At 40.4% G+C, this 17,318-nt stretch overlaps 1 protein-coding gene across 2 annotated transcripts in view; it reads left to right on the top strand.

The window, feature by feature from the left end:
* Positions 1 to 17,318, top strand: part of KIF1B (kinesin family member 1B) — a gene marked incomplete at both ends in the record, with an annotated part of 71,532 nt that overhangs the window by 39,423 nt on the left and 14,791 nt on the right. For both annotated transcript variants that reach the window (XM_079545602.1, XM_079545601.1), the window contains 10 exons: positions 5,356 to 5,449; positions 6,174 to 6,322; positions 6,914 to 7,092; positions 7,614 to 7,751; positions 8,470 to 8,718; positions 13,910 to 14,028; positions 15,578 to 15,663; positions 15,801 to 15,930; positions 16,292 to 16,454; positions 17,023 to 17,113. In XM_079545602.1, the coding sequence (XP_079401728.1) occupies positions 5,356 to 5,449; positions 6,174 to 6,322; positions 6,914 to 7,092; positions 7,614 to 7,751; positions 8,470 to 8,718; positions 13,910 to 14,028; positions 15,578 to 15,663; positions 15,801 to 15,930; positions 16,292 to 16,454; positions 17,023 to 17,113 (1,398 nt within the window). The remainder of the gene's footprint in view (positions 1 to 5,355; positions 5,450 to 6,173; positions 6,323 to 6,913; positions 7,093 to 7,613; positions 7,752 to 8,469; positions 8,719 to 13,909; positions 14,029 to 15,577; positions 15,664 to 15,800; positions 15,931 to 16,291; positions 16,455 to 17,022; positions 17,114 to 17,318) is intronic.

The following is a 17,318-nucleotide window of genomic DNA, read 5'->3' as shown; positions in this document are numbered from 1 at the left end:
TTTGAATTGGCTGGGATGGAGACAGGAGAACAGAACTGTTTCATCCTAATGTGGTACCTCATCTTAGTGCCTTTGGTCTTGGATTTATACCCTTGTTTCAAGACTTGTTTTAACCAAGGAGAAGGTCACATATAGGAGAGAATAATATTCGTTTTCTTTCTCCCCGCGTTCAAAGTGCAAGTTAGAAATTTGAATATCTATTTTAATCTGAAGCATCTGTAATTGCAAGTGGCTTTCCTTAAAACAAATGCTTGCAGATCTCACTTCAGATCATTTCAAACAAATTACAGAAAAAGTGCTAATTAAGGAATAACTTCCAAAAGTTAGGGGTTTCATCCCAGTTTTAATTCTAAACCTCTTTTCTTTCTGAATTTCTGAAAGTGCAAAGTAAAATTGAACGCATTTCTGAGAATCAGTGGACAAAACATAAGCCAATGTAAAGCTTTGAGAAGAACTTACTTTTGCTGTTAACTTGAAAAAAAAAATAAATAAATAAAAAAAATTAAAAACCCACCGTGGCTATTATGCCTGATTTGGTGAGATTGATCCACTTTGCAGTGCATTTGTACAGCTGAATGACTTGTGCTGTTTTGCACGAATATCCTTGATTTACTTGAGGTTGTTCGGGTTTTTTTGGTTGAAATAGGAGCCCTACTGGTAATCGTTACTTCTACGTGTTTCAACATAGCTGAAGAAAAGTAGGAAGTCCCTCAAGCTTACTTTCTTTTTTGTTTTTGTTTCTTGTCCTACCCTTTTTTTTCCCAACTGTGCATGGTGTGGGTGCTGGTTGTAACACATGGCAACCACGCATCGTTTGTGTATTGTTTAATCAAGCGTTAACACTGCAGCCTCTGCACACGTGTTACTGATAGAACACTGCCCTCTGATACAGGAGATCCAGAGTCAGTCCTCTGACAGCCCTAGCAGAATGACCCCACCATTTGGGATGGGTTTGTTTTCCCAACAGACTTGATTTGTTCACCTGTGGCATTGAAGTTTGCATTTGTCTCATGCTTTATCCTACTTGAACATAGCAATTAAAACATCGTGTCCAAAATTGCCTTGATTCTTCAAGTAAAACCTTGTAGATGAGCAATACTTGGAGCCTGAGACAAATTTGCAAAATGACATTTTGGGCTGCAAGTACTGTGCTGTTGCCTCTCTGTTGAGAATTTTGTTTTAGCAGTGCGCTGTGCTTTACCCTTGAGGTGCACGGAGTTCTTTCAACATCCTCAGGAAGGCTTGGGCTCTTTTAAAATGTGGAAAATCCTCTCAGCTCTGTGGGAATACGTGATTAGGGGTGCGTTAAGTGGTAAGAGAAGAACAAATCAGTATTTTCTTGTCTCATTTGTTTGTTGAGGATTGTGGCTACCTCTGCAAAGTCTCCACATGACTTGAGGTTGACACAAGCGTGTACTGACGTGAGGCTGAAAATCCTGCTATTTGTTGCTTAAATACTGAAGGCTTGTTTTGCCAACTTCTGAGAAGAAATACCTCTAAGTGTCTGGATGGTGATGACAAAAATGAACAGTAGGTTACCATCAATCTGCTGCCTCACTGTTTTAGTGCAGAGCTAGAGCAACAGCCCTGCTTGTGTTCTTGTCTTGTGGTTTGATGACAAAGAAATAGGAGCAGTGGCTGTCAGGATAGAGTCCAGCCTGCTCAAGGGAAGCAGCTTTCTTCCTGGGTTTTGGAAGGATACTATGCAAGTGAAACTTGGGGGAAAAAATCCTTTAAAATAGTTAGTCACTTTTAGAATTGAGTATTAATTAAAGTGAAGTGCCTCGTCTTAAAAGGGAAACAGTGTGAGAACTCATGGATCTCCTTGTAGCGGTCAGAGATACGCACACTTCTCACTTTTATTTGCCCCAGTAGTGCAGAATGAACACTAATGCAGCTGCTTGCATAGAATATTGTGTGAAAAGGCATTCAGGTTAACAGAAATGTTGCATCCATGATGGGAGTGCTGTTGTAGTAAGTTTGATTGCCACTGCTAAGCGCTGATGTGCTGTCTGCTTTGACAGCTGGCTAATATCCACCTGTGCCATAGTGATCATTTCTTAAATATCCTTAGGACTCACTAGGAACACGTGGATTAGGGGTTGGGTGGGGAAATGCATGCCACTAATGCTCCTCTGATTGACTTTAACATCCTTTCTCACGCCGTGTGAATGCAGGGATCTGTCGAATTAGAGGATGCTATTTTTATCAGTGCGTTCAGCACGGTATCAATATTTCTCTCACTGTTTGTCCTTTATCCCTTATATGTTAGAAGTTTGTCCTTTATACTTTATATGTTGAGATTTGACTTTGACACTATCCTTTGAAACTCTTCAGAAGCTGCCAAATAAGGATTCTATGCTGTGTGCCCATTTGTACTGTAAAGAAAGCAGTGAACTGCCTTTGAATTAAATGGGATTTTCAGATCTGTCCATTGTTTTAAGAAAAAAGCGATTTTTGGATTGTCTTAAGTGCAAGGATCTGCCTCGTGAAAGCAGAACTGGTTTGTATTGTAACAAGTGCTCTTTCAATAAACTATGAAATACTCTTGTAAGTGTCAGACTTGTCTCAGTAAAATGGAAATGAAACTTGCAGGCTTGGCCTGATTTTATGTCTTGTCTTGGGGTTGGTTTTGTTCCAGCTCAGTTAAATTTAAGGTTTCCTTTATTGTTCCTCAATCTGATTCTTGTAAATCCGTCCACTTTGAAGTTTCTGCTGTAAACTTGTGGGAAAAGAGCTTACGAAGATTTGCATCTACTGTTGCAGTTTATACACATAAAGAACAATGGCAGTGCAAGCAGTTACAAGTCATGCTGCTCTTCATGCAGTCCCACTGCAGCATTTTATACACTGTTTGTCCAAATCCTGGAAGACAATGCAGAGCTGGCTATTTGAAATGGGCTTTTTTGTGTACCTCAGTTATGGGAGGGGTTTGAATACATCCCAGTACCTCTGCAGACACCTCCTGGGTCCAGAGCATCCCAGCTGGTGCAAGGTTCTGATTTAAAAGCTGGTCTGGTCTGATTCTTAAGGCTTTGGCCTAGTCTGAGCGCAGGGGATTTTCTGTTGGTACTGACAATAATGTGTGTATAATCACTGATCAGATCTGGAAAACCTGCTCTGGAGAGCTCAGTGTCAGCAGAGCAAACCAGCCCTTTTTACAGCCTGTGCACCTTCTGTAAGCAAACCAACCTGAAATTCGCCCTCCTTCTGTTGCTCAGGGCCAATTACTTTAAGCACTGCCATTATATCAAGTGCTAGGAGGCAACCAGAGTGCTGTTTTTCTGCTTAGATAAGTGGCACCCATTTCTTACTTACATGGTAGGAAAATAAACTTCAGTTCTTCTGCTTGGTTCTAAAAGCAATGGGTATTTTGTTAGCGTGGAGATGTTTAAAAAATAATAAAATTTCAAGTATTTAGATGTTTAAATGTACAAATGATGCATTTGCTTGGTTCAGAAGTCTGAAAGTAAAGATGAGAAGCAAGCCTGGTTTTGAATGAATGAATGCAGCAGGTTTGTTTTCTCATTCTGAAAGGAGTGTTTCACAATGGAACTCCTTTTATCTTGCTTGAAATGTGGCATTATCTGCATGGATGGTGGGGGGGGGGGGGGAAAGACCGAAGAGGATGGCTTTGTGTTAACGAACTTTTGTGAATACTTTGTGTACTTCAGAGCTATAGATACATCTGAAGCAAGTTCATGAAGTGTGGAGTAGCTTTATGGTGAACTGTTGAGAATTTCAGAAGTAATGTCAAAATAAGGACTTCTGTCCATTCAGTGTCTGCTTCTCTTGCTGCTGGGCCGCAACTTGTGTGTGTGCACACCTGGGAGGGACTGCAGCAGATACGGGTGCAGAAGGAGGCGCATGAGAGTAGGGTGTCATACAGAGGCTGTTTGTCTTCAGTAGTTTGGTTTCCTCTTCTTGAAGCCATGGGGTGTGTAGGATCTTCACTAATTAAAGTTTGACACTTCCAGCGTGTTCTAAGAGCGCAGCTACCGTTTATTAATGGCACCTCCAGGAAATATCACTGAAAAGAACGCCTTTAAGATCCATCTTCTTTCGGAATACTCCCCAAAGGTTTTTGACTGATACTTTGTCACAATGTGATCCCACCAAATTTAACAGTATTAAATATTTTTCTTGCTGTGGGAGAACAAAGTAATGAAACTGTTCAAGTGGGAGATGTCAGCAGAATGGGAGGAGAGCGCAAAGCTTTCCCTCTGTAGCTGTCAGTCTTTAAAACTGCATTACTGCAAGCATTGCATTGGGAAGAGTTTTAGGACTTTGGACTGTGGAAGAGAGGTGGGAATAAGAGATGAGTGATGGCAAGAATTCTCCTTAATAACTCTGTAATGCTCCTATTGAGTTGTTGGATATTTGCCCCCTTACTCTTGTAGAAAAACCTTAAGGAGTGGATTTACCTTGTAACACATGCCAAAGGGTTAACTTGAAAACTATGAGGCAGGCTCTGGGGTCAGGAGAGTGGTGACTGTCTATTCTAAATATCTTAAAAGAACGGTGAAAAATAAGAACTGATGTGAAAAAAAGAGGCACTTGCTTTACCAGCAAACACAAAAATGATTGTAGTAGCATTTATTTCAAGGCATGAAGATGCTGAACAGGAAACCTCTCTTCCCATATGACTTAGCCCCGAGTGTCCCAAATCCACACATGCATATGGAATTGGGGTATAGAGTTCTGTAAGCCTTGTCCTTCCCTTTGGAAGAACTTCCTGGGTCTGTCTATTGGATAAAGGCATGGAATGTGTTTAGAGTTAACACACTTCTGCCTTAAATAAGCTCAGCCTTTTTCTGAAGTAATATTTCATCTTCTGCTGTATTAAATACAGCACTTACACCTCTGGAAGGGAAGTATAATTGAAAACAAAATGCCATTTTTGTAGAATTTAAAACGAATTTAACTGTATCAAAAAACAGAACAATGGTGCTGATGATCTTTCTGTTTGACAATATAAAGCTGAATAATCCTCTTATTTATTTCCATACTCTTCTTTGTCTGTCTCTCATGTTCCTGCAAGCATGCTCCTGAAAATCCGCATTTTTCAGCCTTTACCAAAAAAACTAATCCTGAACATTTTCTTCTTACAGCTGTTTTGGGTGCGGAGATCTGTTGGTTTAAAAAGAACAGCGGCAGTGCCTTGGTTGTGTTGGCCTCTGCCTTCTGTCTCTCTATTTTCCAAGGGCAGATTATACTAAAACAATAGTTGTTAGCCTGTGACAGAGATGTCTTCATGTGTCTGTTCTTTGTCTGTCGTTCCATCTGATGTTTGTGTCTCTTGGCTGTTCTTGCTTTCGTCTGTCCTCCTACACAGTATCTCCTCTCTCCCCACAGGACTATGAGAGTAAGCTGCAGGCCTTGCAGAAGCAGGTGGAGACACGATCCTTGGCAGCTGAAACAACAGAGGAGGAGGAAGAGGAGGAGGAAGGTGAGTTTGGAGCTGAGAACAATTTGGGCACAATCAAGCCTAAACAAACAGTTGCTGTAACATCTCCTGCAAAAGATAAAATGTAAATATTCTCAATATGTAATTATCACAGTATAAAAGTGGAAAGTATGCATTCATAGAGTGTCCCACATAAATAGTTGATCCATGTCCTCAGAATCAATCAGTGTATAAACTAGCTTAGTTTAATTATAAACTTTGATTTGGTGATTTTGAATTCGAAGGAATCTCTCTCTTGGTACTAAAGGAGTTAGAGTATCTTAAATACACCTGTAGCTTTTGTTTCCTTGTTCTGATTTTTGAATTTACTTTTTTTTTTTTTCTTCTCCTTCATAGGAATTCTTATGTACTGTAACGTCCCTGAATAATTCAGTTTCTGGACGATAGACAGAGCTTTATTAGTTCTGGAATATTTGTTTTCATTCCTGTGTTTTAGCTCTTTGATTGCTAACTGATTTAAAATAATAGAAATAGGATGTTTTTGTTTTCTCTGTCCTGTATCCTCTTACTTGGTAATTTAACTCTGGGGCCAGTAGTGAGAAAAATTGAATCTAGCTTTACCTTGCTCAATAATAAAAGTGCAGATTTCTGTTTTATGTTGTTCTCTCCCAGAAAAGGTATTGAGAATTTGATGGCACAGCCAGCAGTAGTGTTTGGTATTGCATGTGATGGCTTAGTGCTCCCTTTCTTTCTTTACTCTTCCTAGTGACCTGGACACGACATGAATATGAGCTCGCACAGTGGGCTTTCAGGAAATGGAAGTTCCATCAGTTCACTTCACTGAGGGATCAGCTCTGGGGCAATGCTGTGTATCTGAAAGAAGCCAATGCGATCAGCGTAGAATTAAAGAAAAAGGTAGAAGCATGCAAAGTGTCTTTTTGAATTTTCTGATTCATTGCTGTTGACTGTGTAGTCCTCCTCTAAATGCTGAGCCTCTTACTGTCTTTAAATTTGCGTGTTTTTAAATTACTGGTTTGGGCTTTAAAGGGTTCAGACAATCACAGATTCAGACTTCTCACTGATTCAGACTTCTGGTTGAATGAGTATCTTATGCAAATTTGCTGGATATTCTTCTCTTCATTTCCCTTGTGCGGTTCCTGTCCATATCATAAACACATGTGCATGCAGATTTCCCCTGGGGCCTCGGTTTTCCTTTTCAGTTAAAACTTCATGTGGTCAATTATCTCCCTGAGAGAAAGTGAATGCTGCAGGGTATGCTAAGTCTGTAGTTTTCCAGACCTCTGCTAGCTTTGCTAAGCCTAAGCTATGTGTATTCAGCTGAAAAATGTTTTGTGCTATTTTAAAACAAACAAACTTAAAAACCACACGAATTAACAAAACTGAATCTACTCACAGAAGCAGAATTCAAACGTACATGGCGTTGGGTTATGCCTGTCCCCTTTGTGATACTGATATCTGATTTCTCTGAACTGTTTTTCTATTCAGGTACAGTTTCAGTTTGTCCTGCTGACTGACACCCTCTACTCACCACTGCCACCAGAGCTTTTGCCCCCTGAGATGGAGAAGACCCAGGACAACAGGCCGTTTCCCCGGACAGTGGTAGCTGTGGAAGTCCAGGATCTGAAGAATGGAGCAACGCATTACTGGTCCTTAGAAAAACTCAAGTATGCAAATGTTACTGCAGAGCAAACTTCTTTATTTCCAAAGAGCTTCACTGAAAAATTTCATCCCTTGCTGTTCGTTCTCTGTTTTATTTGGCCTTGTGTCATCCCAAATGCCAGCTTTGCAGGCAGTACAGTGTTATGAATGCCAGCTTCTTGCGAAAACTGCCTTAAATTACCGAGCAACATTGTATGATACAAGAAAAAAAAGATGCAAAAAACATTCAAAACTAGATGACAAAGAAGCGTAGTTAGAAGTTTGAATTGAATCCAGCATAGATGTGCTCTTCAGAAGACACCTTGTTTCTTGGTTTGTGGGTGTGGCCTGCAAATATTTTTACAAATCCCTTCCGTGTCGAGAGTTTCATACAAATCAGTGCTACACATTGCTCTGTTTTATATTTTTCTTTCCCTATTTGTAATTTGGTATAGGTGAATTTGGTATAGGTGAATTGTTGTTGTTGTTGGTTTTTTTTCTTCCCCCTCTCTATATTAACTTCTGAATCCTTCTTTCTTCTGTGCAGGCAGCGGTTGGACCTGATGCGTGAGATGTACGACCGAGCTGGGGAAATGGCATCCAGCACACAGGATGAGAGTGAAAGCACAATGACAGGCAGTGACCCCTTTTATGATCGGTTTCACTGGTTCAAGCTGGTTGGAAGGTATGTGATGGTAACGTCACTCCTGGTACAGCTCTCCTCAGTGTGTGGATGGATTAACTCTGAGTGTGGTTGTAAGCTGTAGAGCTGCTTAGTGTCTGTTGTGTGCTGTCTTGCAGGGATTTTGGACAGACTGAAACTATCGTGAAGAGCAGAAACTGTTCTTTTTACGGTTGCCAGTCCTGGTATGATGTTGTAGAATCTGGTTTAACTGAACACTAAGAAAGCTCTAACCTTATTTTTTTAATAAAGTTGCCTAGCTAAGTGCTTTCTAAAGTCACTGGAGGAGTGCACAGAAAGTATGAAGAACACTGGAACGGATGGGAAAAGTGGTCCAGCGCCTTACTTACGCATGTGGTTCAAATAATTTAAGTTCTTCTGAAACAAGGATTACCTAATGGCTTCATCTTGGCAATATTTCTATTTACAAAAGTCATGCATGTTGGAAATAAGAATTCTGTTAAAGGGATGTGCTGTCAGTGTCTGTATGTTCACCCATCTTCGTATTCATTTTCTGTTTATTCAAACTCGGTCCAAGGATGCTCTTTTTCCTGGCTCTGTTAGCAATCCCTTTCCTTATGTTTCATTCCATTTGAGATGGCTTGAAGCCTTTGCTTGTTGTTCACCTGGGTTCTGTGCTGATGGCAACAGGCGACTGTTAAATGAAGCATTCTTCTTTCCCCTCACTGTGTTAATCAGTATTCCATTAACTGATATCTAGCTCCCCCATTTTCCATGGCTGCGTGAATGAGCGTCTTGCTGATCGCACGCCCTCCCCCACTTTCTCCACGGCTGACTCTGACATCACTGAACTGGCTGATGAGCAGCAGGATGAGATGGAGGACTTTGATGATGAGGCCTTTGTGGATGATACTGGCTCCGACGCTGGAACAGAGGAGGGATCAGACCTCTTCAATGATGGGCACGACCCGTTTTACGACCGATCCCCTTGGTTCATTTTAGTGGGAAGGTTGGTGAGGTTACTGTGAGAATGGCCAAAAGGGACCAGCTCTTGCTGTAGGGTGCAATGTCTATGCTTTGTGTTGCATAGAATATCTGTGCAGGCAGCCAAAATAGCCATCTGCATAAATTGGAATTCCAAAAGAGTGAATGTGGTTTAACACTTAAGTTTTAAATTCTACTTTTGGAGGCCACGAGGGCCAAAGTAATAATTGAGAAAACAGTATTTAGGTGTGACAGTGAATATATTTCTAGTTATAGACGTGTGTCACAGCATAGAATGAATGTGGTTTTGCTTCTGTATGGTATTTAAGCCTAATTTACAGCAGTGCTCAGTTTAGCCATTGCAAGATCGTGAAGATGATGATGTACTGTCTGATTTTCTCATATAGAAGAGAATATCAGAATATGGTGGGAACTCTTTAAGTCTAATTCATTACGTTTATTTTTGGAAAACTCAGCATCCTCTGTGTGGGAAGAGAAGATAGCATGTGGAGAAGGAAGAGTGGCTCTTTCTGGATGAGGAAGAGTATTCTTGGAGATTGATTCTCAGATTGTGTGACTCAGACTGTGTTGTGTAGCAAAAGGTTATCATCGTTATAAATCACTGGCTGCTGTGTTTATCAGCGTGTTCCCCATATGCTGTGCTTGAATTTCCACAACAAGCTGACCTAATGTATTTTAGACATCTTATTTGTTGGATTTTACTGATCCAGATCTGATTAAGGTGTTACCAGACCTCAATCTGTGCTGTGGATCAGAAATACAGCAAGTTACATTAAAAAAAAAACCCTCCTACTTCCTATTATTACTCCACAGATAGTCTTGATCAAATGAGTAGCAACATGTAAGTCATGGCAAGAAACTGAAAGATTGTGTTTAGTGACTCTTCTCCCCTTTGTTCTGGTACGGCTCACCCAACTACATTTTTTCTTATTTGGTCACTGCGTGAGCCAGTCTGCTTGCACAGCAGCAAGGCAGGTGGTCAACACAGCTGTTGTATGGAATATGAGGGGGTGAAGCTGCATGGCAGGTGGAAGGGAGGAACAAAGGAGGAGGAACCAGAGCTTTTCTGTGCTTGTAAGAAGGGAAGACGATCCCGGTTAGTAAAGTGGGGTCTTTTATACGGTTTCTTCACATGCAGGAAACTCAGCTGCCTTATTTGTAAAAACGAGGGTCTGTTTGTTCTTCTGAAAAGAACAACAACAAAAGAAGCTTTTAGGTTAGTTCAGCTGTATTGTGTAACCTCATTCTTTGTCTGTAGTGCATCTGTTAACCAATTGCAATTAAAACTTGAAACTCTCTTGATCTTATTGTCAAAACAAAAATTACTAGAGTTGCAAGTAACTACAGCAGTCCTCTTTGATCTCTGTGAATTTGCACCCGTATGTGCAATGTCTGATAATGTGTTTAATAAAACTTAATATTCAGGTTAATGTGATCCACAGGAGTCGTTTTGGGAAAGCCCAGGGCTTGGTGGTGGCTGTCAGCTGGTTAAAGCACACGTGCACTGTTTGCAAAGGCGAGGCTGCTTTCTGTGACAGTGCTGGCATCCTGGGCGCCTTCTCTTGTGCATGTTCTTTCAGCACAGGGCTGTCAGTGCTTGGGAAAAAGTTGGACTATTCATCTTTATTTCACAGACTTCAGGAAACACAAGCTGAGCAAAGCAGCGTACAGTGAGAGCAGTTGTTCTTCCTGGCAGTTACACAGCTTGCTTCCCATTTCCATGTGTTAAGAAGAATACTGAGCTCTGTCTGCAGACATTCATAAGAAGCTGCAGCAGTTAAGGGAACTGTCCTGAACCATGTAAGCTGCATGTAATAAAGGGCTTTGCTCATGTTGTGGATTGTACTGGGGAGTGAAACTTGGTATTATTTTCAATCAGAGATTTTTTTCCCATTTGTTGGTTAGATCCTTTGTGTTTTCCTGGTGTGCTGATTCTGTCAGCAGAAAGTTATTTAACCCCAATCAGCAGAAACGGTTTTGATTCCTCATTGTATTACAACATAAGGATTCTACTTTGGGACAGTGTATCTTAGAGCATCAGAGGATGTGTCCATCTAGGTAGCTATTATCTTGAGCACATGATAGCATTCAGTTTATAACAAAACCAACATTCTTGTGCTTTTGATTAACCTTGTGCTGTTTTACATGTTGTGCAACATGGGACAAAAGGAAGAAAATTTTAAATTTTCTTTGTATCAGCAATAATGAGTTCAGGTCATGAAGGAGAGGATAAGGAGAGGTTGATGATGTAGTTGTCCAACTCCTTGGCCATCGTGGTATTTTTTTCTTTCGTCTGCTTTGTGATGGCCTTTTATTTGTACTGTAATTAAGGAAGAAAGAAAAGGGGGTAAAAAAAGAGCTGGTCCCTTTAGCCATCTCTTCTAGCATGTTGAGATGTTTTTAAGGTTGATTCCTTTTAGTTGTGTGGCATACCAAACATTTGCTTTTTTTAAGGGAGGTGGGAGAGGATGATGGGACACTTTAAATCTTGACCTGTTCATTTAAAAATATCCGTTGTCATTCTGAGTTCTGTTGGTTTTGTTTGATTTCCAGTTTGTGTTTGTTAAATTTCATTTCTAGTTCTTGTTGTGAGTATGCTGTTTTACCTCACCAATTTTTCTGCTAATCCAACTCCCCCCTTTCAGTCTGCTGGGCTGAGGTGCAGGGGGGGGCACATGTATGGAGTCCCCCCAGGTGTGGGGAAGAGAAGGATAACCTTAATATTTCATCCGCTCCAACCTGATGCTGACTTAGGACGAAGCAGAAGGAATGGTACCCAAAGGAGCATTGCAGCATAGAATTGCTCTTTCCTCTGCACAGCACACGTATGGTGGTTCTCCATTCTACAGAAGATAGCATCAACTTCATCAAAGAGGAAGCCGAAGACTTTTTTTTTTTTGCATTTTGTGCTTTCCTTTCTCTAAGTTAAAATGGTTGAAGTGAGCTGGGTAGCAGGATGGAAAGGCATTAAGGGCGATGAGAAATACTTCTTTCTTTGGCTTTCTGCTGAGGTGGCAAAAGTGCAGTTGTTAGTGAAGCTGAATGCTTGGCAGCTCTACGTTGGATAGCAGCTTCAGAACTTGAGTCATATGTTCAAAAATATATTTTTCATGCAGTTAAAATTTTTACTTTCTAATAGTTTGTCTTTGGAGTGGGAAGGCTTCTGTACGGGGTGTTGCTATTGGTTATGAAACTGTTGCTTGTGTACGTAGTGGTACAGTATTCCTTTCTGTAGGGAAAAATATCTGCTCTCCCTCCCTTCAAATGTGGTTTTCAAAGTCCTTTTTCCTGATGAGCCCAGAAACTGCCTTCCTGACAGCCATCCCTCATCTGCTTTGAGTGAACAATTCTGGTCTGTTAGTGTGGAGCTGTGCTTTTTTGCATGGTGGGTGCTGCTTTTTCAAATGAGCACTGCCTGAAGTTTCAAAGCTGAAAACAAAAGCGCTTCCATAGGGGGGAAAAAATAATCTGATTTCATTACTTTGAAATTTAATATCTCCTCCCTTCCCCTGCTTTTATCAGTGTTTACCTCACTTGGGAGCAGACTGAAAAGGAGTTAGATCCTAAACGTAGTCAAATGTTAAGTTGCAGTTTTTGTCATCGCATCACTTTGTTTTGGTTTGTTACTTGTAGAGCTTTATTAATCATTCTCTTTTCTGTTGCGTTTTGTCGCCATTTCATTTTCAGTAGCCTTATTTTGATCTCTTTGGTTCACAGCTGACACATTTGATTGCCTTGTCATTCCACGATGATTCATTCTGACATGGGAACCCATGGAGGAGCGCTTACCTTTCCTAGCTTTGGTTCTTAGCTGTGTGTCACTGAGCAACTGAATTGGGATGGATTTGGAACCAGTGCAGCTGGTGGCACCAAGCAGAGGCAGTGAGCATTCTGAGCTCTCTGTCCTGCTTTGTCACACAGGACTTTCCCAGTGAATATTAAACCAGGAAATTTATAAACCTGAGAAATTAATTATGCTTATTAAAGATTAATAAAAAGAAATGCAAGCAGCAAATCCAGCTAAACAAATCACTGAAGTTTCAGTATAATTTAATTTGCATAAATTTATAATAGTTCCCTACATAATTAGTTAGCCACTTTTAATTTAGTGACTGGTAAAACTATCAGTTAAACTTCTATCCGTCTCAGCCATCTGAACTCTGAAGCTGCCCACTTAGATCACTCTTCCTCTTTTTTTCCCCTTGTTGAGAGCCATCTCTTAGCTGCCTTGCTGGGCTTCTCCACATTTCAAGTTTTGCTGGAGCTGATTGCTCTGAAGTGTGGTATTTTAAGAACTTCTGCAATTCACTGCAGGCCCTTAAAGTGACTTGATAGTGTTAGTCTAATTTATAATTAAAATATATACAATAAAACATACTAACTGTACCAAAATAGACCCTTCTTGTAGTTACATGTGACTTTGCACGTTATTGTGCAGAGCAGGATTGTCCTGGCCTGGCCCCAAATGCTGTTACTCGTACCATAAACTGTGATTTCTAAATGGTTGCTATAAAGTAAGTTGTGTTTTTTGAAGACAGAAATGTAATATTTGAAGGATATTTATCAGTCTTCCACTATCCATGCACTCACTGAGCCTTCCAGGAAAGCTGGCAGATGAGTTTTCATTTACTGGGGAATTTCTGATTCCTCTGCGTACAATGTTATCCAATGTATGTAGAAAACATTCAGTCAAATTTCAGTTTTAAGGAGTGTTTTTAGCTGTTCACTAAAATATTTGAGGCTGTGTGCACACAGAATATAAATTCCCTTTTGATTTATTTAAAACTATGCTTACAGGCTGGAAAAATTAAATAAAAAATAATCTTTATATGTAGTAGTTCCTTAGACTTCAACCATCTTGTTTAACAGCTCTGTTTACAACCATAGCCCATCTAAAACTACCTTTAGAAAGCCATCACCGTACATGTCCTCCTTCATATGTTTTGTAACTCACTAATACAAGCCCTCTGTCTCAGGTTTACTGTGTTCTAGAGTGTTCTGTGGCTTTGCTTAGCCTTGACACTGCCGAGGAGCCCTGTGTGGGCAGTGCGGATACAAGACCACAGTACAGGTCTGACAGATGGAACAAAGTAAACTGAAGATTTGAATGTCCCATTAGCCAAGCAAATGCTGCAGTCTGGTTTTGCAGACGATGGCCTCATGCTGTTTGTGTCTTCTTTCCTTCTTATTACCAGAGCATTTGTATACCTGAGCAATCTGCTGTACCCCGTGCCTCTGATTCACCGAGTAGCTGTTGTTAGTGAGAAGGGAGAAGTACGAGGATTTCTGCGAGTAGCAGTGCAAGCTATAGCAGGTGAGGCACTCAGTGAGCTTTACTTTGCAGCTCTTTGGTGCACTGTGTGTGGCTGCAGCTTGAAAAAACATACAGTCCAACATTCTCTCTTAATCCGAAATAATTTTAGTATTTCAAAGGACACTTTCTCTTTGTTATTAAGTTGCTATTGAAACTTTTTCATCAGTGTGATCATGTGGACCAAGTGTGGATAAACCTTGAAATAGTGATACTGACCAGAGGCTTTGAACATGGTGATGGAATGCAACGCTGCTTTTTAAGTCAGCACAAAATAAAGTAAAGGTTCTTTTTTCTGACACCCAGTGTAAACAGCACACGAGGGTATATGCAAGTCTGATAATTGCGGTGACTCGCAAAAAGTAAAATGTACTCTGTGTTTGTTCCTCTTAAACCACCCTTCTGAGTAATGTGTAGAAGTGTACTCCATCGTTCTCTGGCTGAATAGCATGTAAAGAAACTCCTGAACAATTTTCAGCCTAATATAAACAAAATTCAGTAGCAGTTTTCCACTTCATTGCCTCACTGAAATATGCAGAGATTCAGAAAGTAGGTGACGTGCTGGAGCAGGGTAGATATAGAGTTGTTAACTGCTCCATATGATTGTGAACTGCCACTGTGTGCATGCCAGAGCCTTCTAGGCGCCTGCTAACGGTGTTTTTTTACCATGAAATCATCCAGTTGAGTTTTACTCTGGTAGTTATCCATGTTTCATCAATGCTGGTAAGACCACAGATGCTTCCCATCATTTGTCTTATTTAGCAGTGGCTACCTGCCAGCATTTCTTTATTTAGGTGTGGTAACCTTGGAAGTTTCTCTCTCCGTGGGAATGTGTGATGAAATCTCAGACCTTGAAGATGCGTGAGAATCACCCTAGCAGGGGCTAAAACAGCATCTGAAATAAAATCTATGTTAATGTGTACAATGGACTCACTTCTAGTTCAGTTTGGTCTCCATGGCATTGTCATCCAAATAAATGGATGATATAAAGGAATACACTGTGACTGTTAGAAGTTGAGATGTGGGCATGTCTTGAAAAAATGCTGTGGCTTTATTTGGTCTCTGGGTGAAATTTCAAAGTACATTCTGAATCTTGAATTTCTCCTGTAAGAATGCATTTACTGTAGCTGGCATTTAACCAGGCCTCCTTGTTGGTACTCTCCGTAAGGAGGGAGGCATGAAATGGACAGACCGTATGGACAAGAGCCAGCTTTCAAACTTGTATGATGTGTTTGTGGAGCTTTGCTAGTGTGATTGTATTACTTGTGACTAGATAATTTTAGATGGCAGTTTATGTCAATGCAGGTATACCCCCCATGAGGGTAATTGTATTATGTGAAGTTCCACTGTAATACTTAGATGTAAACAAGTAATAAGAATGAGTATTAAGGTCATTTTGCATTCAGAAGTCTCTATGAAGTTTAGGTATATTCACAGTTAAGCCTGGTGGCTTGTCTTGATCTCCCACACTGAAGAGTTCTGTTATCAGTTGACTGCTTTTCTCTGCTCTTCCCCCATTATGCTTTTTTCCTTTCTTCTTGATGTGTTTTAGCTGATGAAGAAGCCCCTGATTATGGATCTGGTATTCGACAGTCAGGCACAGCTAAAATTTCATTTGATAATGAATATTTCGATAAGGTAAGTGTTAAAATTGAATTAAGCGTCTTTGAGCCCAATAGCTTGTGCTTCTAAGAGAAATATTAATTCACATAGGAAGAAGGACGTGGGAAAACAGGAAACTGCAGGCATCTGTTAAATGCAACTTAATTTTTCAGAGCGATTTTTCTGCTGTCGCAATGACTCGGTCTGGATTGTCATTGGAAGAATTAAGAATTGTGGAAGGGCAGGGACAGAATTCAGAGGTGGTCACTCCTCCAGAGGAGATAAACAGAATGAATGAACTAGGTAAGCAAGAGATTTGTAGCATGGTTTTTTTTGAGAAACCTATGGAGAATTTTGGACAATTTCAGTCAGTGCTAAAAAGGGATTTGGGATGTCCTTAAAAAGCATGATTAACTGGGAGTTGTTACTAATGCATTGCGTATGGCAGGTGCTGAGTTCTGTGTTTGAAGAGCTATGCAGAACAACTGTTTCTGTGTACTTTGGGCTTTTTGTTATCATAAAAAGCAATTTGAATGTGTGTTGGGAATACATTGCTGCCTGAAGGAATATGTTTAAGGAAAAAAAAAAACAACAAACCAGCAATCAAGACACAAAAAATCACCCAAACAAAGGTTCAACACTGTGGGCTGTTTGTTTCTTTCAGACTTGAAGTCATCCACTCTGCTGGATGGAAAAATGACTATGGAAGGGTTCACTGAAGAAATTGGTAATCACTTGAAGCTGGGAAGTGTGTTTACCTTCCGTGTGACAGTGCTGCAGGCCAGTGGCATCCTTCCTGAATATGCAGACATCTTCTGCCAGTTCAAGTAAGAATTTGCTCTTATTTGCATTAGACAATGGATGGTTTAATAATGAGCACAAATAATAGCGGGCAACAAAGGGTCTGATGGAGAGCTTTTCAAAGCAGTGGTGCAGCAGAGAAAAACACTGTTGGTTATCAGAATTCCTACTATGAACAATGCCTGCCTTGTGTTAGCGTGGTGTCAAGGAGTAAAGTCTTGCAGAAACGAATTAAGAATCAGCAGGCTCTAGAATTGGCTTCTTTTCAGGGTTTTGTTTGAATTTTTCCTGTTTAATTAGCAATATTCAAATGCCCAGGCACAAAACATATGTGACTCTTGAGTAAATCAACATCTCTCTGGTAAAAGTGCTGTTGGATTTAGTTTCTTAGGAAAGAGAATACAATTTTGGTGTCATAAAACCAGAACAGGAATGTTGGCCCCAATGTATGAGAATTGTGGTCCCAAAGCTATACGTGACTGTCACGTAAACCTCTGGCAGACTAAATGCATGAGTTTACTTTTGCTGTTGGGTTCACAGCACAGCAGTCTCCATTAAGCTGTTTTTTTGTGTGTGTTTTTCATTTTTATAAAGCTTTTTACACCGTCATGATGAAGCTTTCTCAACAGAACCTCTCAAAAACAACGGTCGAGGGACTCCGCTTGGTTTTTACCATGTTCAGAACGTAAGTGCAACTTCTAATGAATAGTAAGTGATTGTTATAGCACTGGGGAGTTGTGGGCATCCTTCCTGTTAAGCTCCTGAGAGGTGTGTAGGAAGGAGGGAGAAGGGGAATTGCTAAGAATAGACAATAGGAGGAGTGATCAGATGGATGATGTAATCCCCAGTGGAGAACAAATTACAGAATGATTCTACGTGGAAGATTTAAC

This window comes from Tetrao urogallus, assembly GCF_951394365.1.
Source record: "Tetrao urogallus genome assembly, chromosome: 21".
In the NCBI taxonomy this organism is placed as follows: domain Eukaryota; kingdom Metazoa; phylum Chordata; class Aves; order Galliformes; family Phasianidae; genus Tetrao; species Tetrao urogallus.
The sequence above is the reverse complement of the archived record's forward strand: the minus strand, read 5'-3'. Positions and strand labels throughout refer to the sequence as shown.